This window comes from Microtus ochrogaster, chromosome 18, assembly GCF_000317375.1.
Source record: "Microtus ochrogaster isolate Prairie Vole_2 chromosome 18, MicOch1.0, whole genome shotgun sequence".
Lineage (NCBI taxonomy): Eukaryota > Metazoa > Chordata > Mammalia > Rodentia > Cricetidae > Microtus > Microtus ochrogaster.
In genome coordinates, this window is record NC_022020.1 from 25,487,662 (window position 1) to 25,496,293 (window position 8,632).

The 8,632-nt window shown below is 41.2% G+C and overlaps 1 protein-coding gene across 6 annotated transcripts in view; it reads left to right on the plus strand.

Annotated features, from left to right (window-relative positions):
* Window positions 1–8,632, plus strand: part of LOC101983064 (protocadherin alpha-C2) — a 213,685-nt gene that overhangs the window by 20,408 nt on the left and 184,645 nt on the right. Inside the window, exon 1 of one of the 6 annotated variants that reach the window (XM_026783617.1) lies at window positions 1,932–4,456. The exons of the other annotated variants lie outside the window; for them this stretch is intronic. Coding sequence (XP_026639418.1) covers window positions 2,048–4,456 — 2,409 coding nt within the window. The 5' untranslated portion in view covers window positions 1,932–2,047. Of the gene's footprint in view, window positions 1–1,931; window positions 4,457–8,632 lie in introns of those variants that run through there. 6 annotated transcript variants of the gene reach the window in all.

The window sequence follows — 8,632 nt, forward strand, 5'->3', positions numbered from 1 at the left end:
AAAAAAAATGCTTTGTTTGTTATTGCTTAGCAAATGATGTTTTTGTTGGCACAAATTACCGTAAAGTCTTGGGGAAAATATCTAATATATCTGGGTTAATTATTTGAATATAGCATCTCGCAAAAGGAAGAGCTTTGTATTATCATTGTGAGGCTTAATGTATGTCAGAATAGTGGAAAAGGGTGGGATACCGTGCTTCATTTGGAAGTCTTTCTGTTGACTTGCTAAAGTCTGAAAAGAAGTTCAACCATCTCCAGTTGGCGAATTAAGGATAAAATAACGGTAAAGTTTACATTTGACTGACTTTAATTATGAAGATAATATTTTTTTTTTCGAGACAAAGTTTCTCTGTGGTTTTGGAGCCTGTCCTGGAACTAGCTCTTGTAGACCAGGCTGGTCTCGAACTCAACAGAGATCCGCCTGCCTCTGCCTCCCAAGTGCTGGGATTAAAGGCGTGCGCCACCACCGCCCAGCTTGAAGATAATATTTTTAAGGAAGAGATAAAACTATTAAAAACCCGCTTTAGGCTGGCGTTCTGCACAGTGGTAGAGCACTAACTCAAGACCTTGAATTCACTCCTCAGCCAAGAAAAACCAAGTTTGAACTAAGGCTACTTTTAGAAGGCAATTGCAAATATTCTATATGCTCTACAAAATATGATTCATACTGAAGAACAACTGAAAATAATTGTTTGGCTTATGCATTTATCATCAGGAACCTATGCCTAGAAACTAACCACCTACCGAAGATGCTTTATAAAATACAAACCTTACAAAATAATAAAAGTATTTATTAGAAAGGAGAAATTTTTGAGAAACAGAAAATGTTATGATTAAAATGAGAAGTTGGCTTATGATCAAGCTGTAAGTCTCCTAGAAGTAATTCTAATATTAAACTTCTAGTTTTAGTAATTTAATGAAATTTATACTCATAATGATAAACATGGTATATGTGAAAGATAGAGAATCTGTAGGCTGACTTTGAATAAGATCAATAAGGAGGCAGAGAAATAAAAATCAAAATTACTATAGGTGATACAGAGAATGTTTATGTCATTAAAACAAAATGTTAATTTTCAAGACCTGAATCTACTAATTTTCTAATAATTGCTAGCAATGCTTTCATGTTAAACAAATTGCTTTCTAACAGTCATATATAAATGGAATTGACAGAAACATAGAAGGGGAGATGCAGATGTGGTTTGGGGGATGTTCGGAAAGGTATCGCAAGAATGTGGGAGAAGATGAGGCCCTCTGAAGGGAAAGAGTATAGGGTGAAATTGAGGTTTAGAGAAAAAGATGGAGTCTTTCAGAATAGCAGACAAGAGCAACAAAACACAGCAGGAATAATTTCTGGCAGAAATTAATGTGGTGAGATTGGGAAGTTATCACTATAAACTGAGCATCGATGGAGAAATGCCATAGCGATAGGTCCACTGGCACGTTCCTGTGTCCCTGCTCTCAATTCTGAGATGCAAACATTTTGAGTTTGAGAACATCCTGGGCTTTCCAGTTTAGGGTGAACCCTATCTTCAGTGAGAACACTTATAAATTTAAAATCTTTCACACACTATGCATTAAAACCATGCTCAATTATCACAAGAAGGAACCATAAGCATGTGTGATACGAGGAACAAAGTAATAATAAACATTAGCAATCTTTTAAGATTTAAAAATTTAGACATGACAAAATGCTAAAACGTTTAAAATGCTAAAAATGTTGCTTCTCCGCGAATAACTAAAGACCATTATCATTCTAAATTACAAAAAAAGAGAAAAACAAAGAAAAACAATATGAAAAGAATTGGCCCCGAAATTATAAACACCCAGAGGATTTGCTATCAAGGTGAGGATATACGAATTCGTGTCTTACCCTGTGGAGCCGCATGGTGTCGCTGTCTACCACGGAGTTACATCTAGCCAGCACACAAAGCCCTTTCCTCTGTAGCTGAAATTTTCCATGACTGCTGAATGATGGCGAATGCAGAAGAACTGAATCGATAGACTTTGAATCATACAGAATTTTATGCACAGAAAAAAATCTTCTAATGGAAATAAAGCAAGAAGCATCAGACATGGATTTTACCACTGAAGGCAGGCTGGGAACACGGTGTCTGCTGCTGTCACTTCTGCTCCTGGCAGCCTGGGAGGCAGGGAGCGGCCAGCTCCACTACTCTGTCCCCGAGGAAGCCAAACACGGAACCTTCGTGGGTCGCATCGCTCAGGACCTGGGGCTGGAGCTGGCGGAGCTAGTGCCCCGCCTGTTCAGGGTGGCGTCCAAGGACCGCGGAGACCTTCTGGAGGTAAATCTGCAGAATGGCATTTTGTTTGTGAATTCTCGGATCGACCGGGAGGCGCTGTGCGGGCGGAGCGCGGAGTGTAGCATCCACCTGGAGGTGATCGTGGACCGGCCGCTGCAGGTTTTCCACGTGGAGGTGGAGGTGAAGGACATTAATGATAACCCTCCTGTCTTCTCTGTAAAGGAGCAAAGAATTTTAATTTATGAATCCAGGCTGCCAGATTCCTTGTTTCCACTAGAGGGCGCATCAGATGCTGATGTTGGATCAAATTCTATCTTAATCTATAAACTCAGTCCCAGCGAATACTTTGGGTTAGATGTGAAAACTAACAGTGATGGTAACAAACAAATTGGACTCTCGTTGAAAAAATCCTTGGACAGAGAGGATGCTCCTGAGCATAAGCTGCTGCTGACAGCCACGGATGGAGGCAAACCTGAGCTCACAGGCTCTGTTCAGCTGCTGGTCACTGTGCTGGATGTAAACGATAACGCCCCTACTTTGCAGCAGTCTGAGTATGAAGTGAGAATTTTGGAAAACTCACACAACGGAACGACGGTTATTAGACTGAACGCTTCTGACAGGGATGAAGGAATCAATTCAGCAATTTCTTACTCTTTTAATAAACTGGTCCCGCCCACGGTTCTTGAACAGTTTAGCATAGATACAGATACAGGAGAGATCATAATTCAAGGGAACTTGGACTTTGAACAAGTCAATGTCTACAAAATCCGCGTTGACGCGACGGACAAAGGACACCCTCCGATGGCGGGTCATTGCACTGTTCTAGTGAAGGTATTGGATGAAAATGACAATGTACCTCAGATCACATTGACTTCCTTATCGCTGCCTGTTCGAGAGGACGCTGCACTGGGTACTGTCATTGCTCTAATTAGCGTTTCGGACCTGGACTCCGGAGCTAACGGGCAGGTGACCTGCTCCCTGACCGCTCATGTCCCCTTCAAGTTGGTGTCCACCTTCAAGAATTACTATTCGCTCGTGCTGGACAGCGCCCTGGACAGAGAGACCACACCTGACTATAAGGTGGTGGTGACCGCCCGGGATGGGGGCTTGCCATCGCTGTGGGCCACAGCCAGCGTGTCCGTGGAGGTGGCTGATGTGAACGACAATGCACCCAAGTTTGCGCAGCCCGAATACACGGTGTTCGTGAAGGAGAACAACCCGCCTGGCGCGCACATCTTCACAGTATCTGCCATGGACGCAGATGCGCAGGAGAACGCGCTGGTGTCCTACTCGCTGGTGGAGAGGAGGGTGGGCGAGCGCTCGCTGTCGAGCTTCGTGTCTGTGCACGCGGAGAGCGGCAAGGTGTTCGCACTGCAGCCTCTGGACCATGAGGAGCTGGAGCTGCTGCAGTTCCAAGTGAGCGCGCGGGATGCTGGTGTGCCTTCCCTGGGCAGCAATGTGACTCTGCAGGTGTTTGTGCTGGATGAGAATGACAACGCACCCACGCTGCTAGGACCTTGGACGCAAGGATCCGGTAGTGTAGTGAGCGAGCTTGTGTCCCCCTCAGTGGTTCCCGGCCAAGTTGTCACTAAGGTGCGCGCGGTAGATTCGGATTCTGGCTACAATGCGTGGCTGTCTTATGAACTGCATCCTTTAACGGGTGGAACGCGGAGCCTGTTCCGGGTGGGTCTGTACACAGGCGAGATAAGTACTACACGTACCCTGGAGGAGGCTGATGGACCGCGTCATCGCCTATTAGTTCTGGTGAAGGACCATGGGGAGCCTTCGCAGACGGCCACTGCCACTGTGTTAGTATCTCTGGTTGAGAACAGCCAAACTCCAAAAGCCTCTTCGCGGGCGTCAGGCTCCATTGGCCGGGAAATTTCTTTAGTGAACGTCAATGTGTACTTGATCATTGCTATCTGCGCGGTGTCCAGCCTGCTAGTTCTAACCCTCATGATATACACTGCACTTCGGTGCTCAGTGCCACCCACAGAGGGCGTGTGCGGGTCTGGGAAGCCCGTGCTGGTGTGCTCCAGCGCGGTGGGAACCTGGTCATACTCACAGCAAAGGAGACAGAAGGTGTGCTCTGGAGAGGGACCACCCAAAACCGACCTCATGGCCTTCAGCCCGGGTCTTCCTCCTTGTCCGGTAGTGGACGAGCATCCGGATTTAAATGAAGAGCATTGCTCAAGAGTAAGTCCAAAATTCATATTTGTCTTTACAATTTAAATTTTATATTGTTTTTCTGTACTCAGTTTCATGTTTTCTCACTCTTTAAATTTCTATTCATTTCACTGGGCTAAGTACTTTCATTTTATTGTTTTCCTTATAATCTTCATTTGTTTTGATCTTAGATGTAAACCGAATTAAACATTATTATGCACATTCTGCACTCCATAGTTTTAAAAAGCAAACTCAAAATGTTGTTACACTTGTTCTTTTCTGCCACTTTGTTCGGGTTAGTGTTAATATTTTCCTAAGTAAATACATAGCGTGTTTGCGGTTTTGCATTTTAACACTGGGAATACTATTTTGAATATTTTATAGAACATTGAAATCATAATACAATTAGGTCACACATTCTTTTCTATTTGCTTTTTTGTTTTCTTGCTCTGTGTGTGTGTGTGTGTGTGTGTGTGTGTGTGTGTGTGTTTGATGAGACCAAGGACATGCCAGGCAAGCGCTCTGTGAATGATCTCTATAAAACTTTATCCTCTTCTGAATGAACACTCATAGTATGTTATTTTCTGTATTCTCTCCCTAGTCATTGTTATTCCTAGAGGAACTTTAGCTCTTTTTTTTTTAAAAGTTATTCTTGAACCATTTAGCAATAAAGGACAATGACTAGGTTGCATGATTCTGGTAAAGGAGATTTCATAGTCATTAATAGACTTGCTCCCTCTGTAATTATTACCCAATTTATTAGTGGTCCAGATGCTTTAGAAACAGTAGTTGGAGGGAACTCAGACTTTAATCCAGAAAACTCACAAAAAGTCAATAGTCCATTGTTGGGCTCAGTAGTTGCTCCCTTGTCTAGCAAGTACAAAGCTCTAGGTTCTATTTACTGGAGGGAAAACCACAAAGAAACAAACATAAAAACCAATGCACTTCTGTGATGTTGCAATTCTCTTATCTTTGGAATTCATTTAATGGGTCTCTGTATGGAGTACAAGCTTATTCCCTTTGTTTCTCTGTGTAATTATTGGCACTGTTTACTGGTTCTCTACAAAAAGGCAGCTGATTGTGTCTCAGCTGTGCGTCTTCAGGACATCTTCCCTTTCCAAATTCCATCTATGCCTTTTATTTTTGAAGCATTCCACAGGTTGTTTATCCGTTTAGTTCTCTGTTTCAAATCTACAAAATTTAGAATATAAATAATAGAATCTCTCATGCAGAAAAATTTTTAAAAATTTGTAACTTGTCGCCAGTTGGTGGTGGTGCAGGCCTTTAATCCCAGCACTCGGGAGGCAGAGGCAGGCGGATATCTGTGAGCTCGAGACCAGCCTGGTCTACAAGAGCTAGTTCCAGGACAGGCTCCAATGCTACAGAGAAACCCTGTCTTGAAAAACCAAAAAAAAATTGTAACTTGTTACTTCTCAGGTGCTTATAATAGTGTTTGTCAAGGAGTGGCTGCTTGATTAGTGTGATTTCCATATTATTTTCATTTTGTGTACAGTTATTTGTTTTGTTATTCTGGGAAGGCCAGAATTATTGCACTATTCTGACCTACCACTAGCCTTTTAGTGCCATGTCATACTTTGAGAACAATTATTTTCCAATGTTAACTGCTGAATTAAAACTTCAGCAATAGAAAATGCTTTCATTTCAAAGGACATTCGAGACAAAGAAGTGACTCCCCAAGATAGCCTTACCTTTTTGTATTGTGTATTTTTCCTAGAAAACAGAGACCATTGTAAGCTCCATATCATATTTGCTTTCACTAAAACTAGTCAGTATCAGTAAGAGGACTAAGTTGGAGTTCGTGCTTCTATTGTCTTCATATTTTCATTCTTGAAATGGCATAAATAATTAACCCAGTTTTCTTTGTTCTTCAAAAAGAAGTACAGACTAATTTTTAAACACATACTTTATATAGTAACAAGATGAAAAATTCTCTACACCCTCCTATCTACTTAAGAGTAACAAATTTACTTCTGGACACACTAATCAATGAAAAACAAAATTTGTATCAGATGGTGATGGCACACACCTTAATCTCAGCACTGAGTTTGGGACCAGTCTGGTCTACAGAGTAAGTTTCAGGATTGCCAGGGCTACATGGAGAAACTCTGTCTTGAAAAATGAAGAAGGAGGCCGGGCGGTGGTGGCGCACGCCTTTAATCCCAGCACTCGGGAGGCAGAGGCAGGCGGATCTCTGTGAGTTCGAGGCCAGCCTGGTCAACAGAGCTAGATCCAGGACAGGCTCAAAAGCCACGGAGAAACCCTGTCTCGAGAAATCAAAAAAAAAATGAAGAAGGGGGAGGAGGAGGGGAAGAGGATGGGGAAGAAGAAGAAGAAGAAGAAGAAGAAGAAGAAGAAGAAGAAGAGAAGGAGGAGGAGGAGGAGAATTTGTATGGATAATTATATCTAGCAACCTGAACACCTCTCACTGTTTTAGAAGTAGAAAAAAAATCTATGGCCATATCCACCAAGTAAAACATTAACAAAAGTATAGGAGGACTTCATAGACCAGTATCTGCCAAAAATCACTTGAGTCAAAGCCCAACCTTCAAGAATTCCATATAAAAATAAAGATGTACTGTATGTAATGTTACATTCATAGAAAGCAGAATGTTATGAGACACAAGAAAGGTAAGTAAATCACAGCGTGGCTGAACGTTACTGTCCACCCATCTCACTAGCTGAAGGGAATTTCCAGGTTATTGATGAGTTTGGTGGTTATAAATAGAGAAGTTCCCTTGGGAGCATATTGACAATAACCAGTATTTTTATGGGGGAAAATGACTTTAAGTAAATGGCTGCACAGCAAAATTCCAATTGAATCTGAAATCAGGAACAATCCACTTGGGTTGAAGGGTGTGGTTCTCATGTGAGATAAGACAGGACAAGTATTATAAAGAGGATTTTCTTGGGTAACTATTAGAATAATTGTTTACTCATCTCTAAAATCATTTGAAAAGTATCAAACATTTTAAGCAATGGTAATAAAGGTTCATAAAGACAATCATGAGGTTTAACTAAGGAATGAATGAAGTGTAATGAGAAGCTTTTACAATAGTTAAGCAGAGTGCCGATCATTAAAAATTGATATGGTTCATTATCAAACCTGGGAAACGTTAGAACACAGATGTAATTTCCTTACTTGCATCTGAGAACACTGGATGAAACATTCAAGAAAATGGCATTTGTGAAACAAACCCAAAAGATAAAATATTCAAAGACGTTAATTATAAATTGTGGAAAGCAAGATGGGTAAGCAGCAATATTTAGTTAATATAACTGATCTATATTATGAGGAAATAACCACCATGATGTTGGAGACTGAAAACAGGCATGTACTCATAAAAACAAGACGTGGAAAGAGTCATGAACACAAGAACTATGAACTCCTATAATGGAATATATAATCATGTGAAGAGAATTTCACAATATTGTTCTGTAAGAAGTTACTTTAATACAAAATCTTGTCCCAAAGATCTCCAAACTTTCGATATTTATTCAATAGAGATATATGAAAGTTGTTTATCAACTCTCCTTCTTGACATTAAAAAGATTTTTTTAAAAGTTTGTCTTAAATTAAAGAGATCTATATGTCAAACTGCCTGGGGACAAAAGTGTTCCTAATAACAAAGAGGAGAAAATTACAGTCAAAAGGAAATAAATTTAAATGTTGCTATTCAGCCAAGAATTCCATGAAGATGCATGAGAAATGTTGCTCAACATGTTGACAACAAAGAAGAAAAATTTCAATTTAAAATACACCTTCCATTACATAACTGTAAAGTTAAATTTTGTAAATTCTACTTACTACTTCGGCCACATGATGTCGCTCTTAACCACTAAATGTCACGACGCTAAGGCATTCATCTTCCTTCAGAAAGACTCCACTAGGCTTCACTCTTCGGTTGCTCAACAATGGCCAGCATCGCGGGATTGGAATGAAGAAATAAAAAGAAATCTCTAAAATCTTATATAATCTTCGTGAATGAGAATAAGACGTTAGTAATTTGAAATGGTAAACCTGAGAGGATACAACTGGAAGAGCCGACAATTACTCCTGATCCTGATAATTCTGGCAGCCTGGGAGGCAGGGAGTGGCCAGCTCCACTACTCCGTCCCCGAGGAGGCCAAACACGGAACCTTCGTGGGTCGCATCGCTCAGGACCTAGGGCTGGAGCTGGCGGAGCT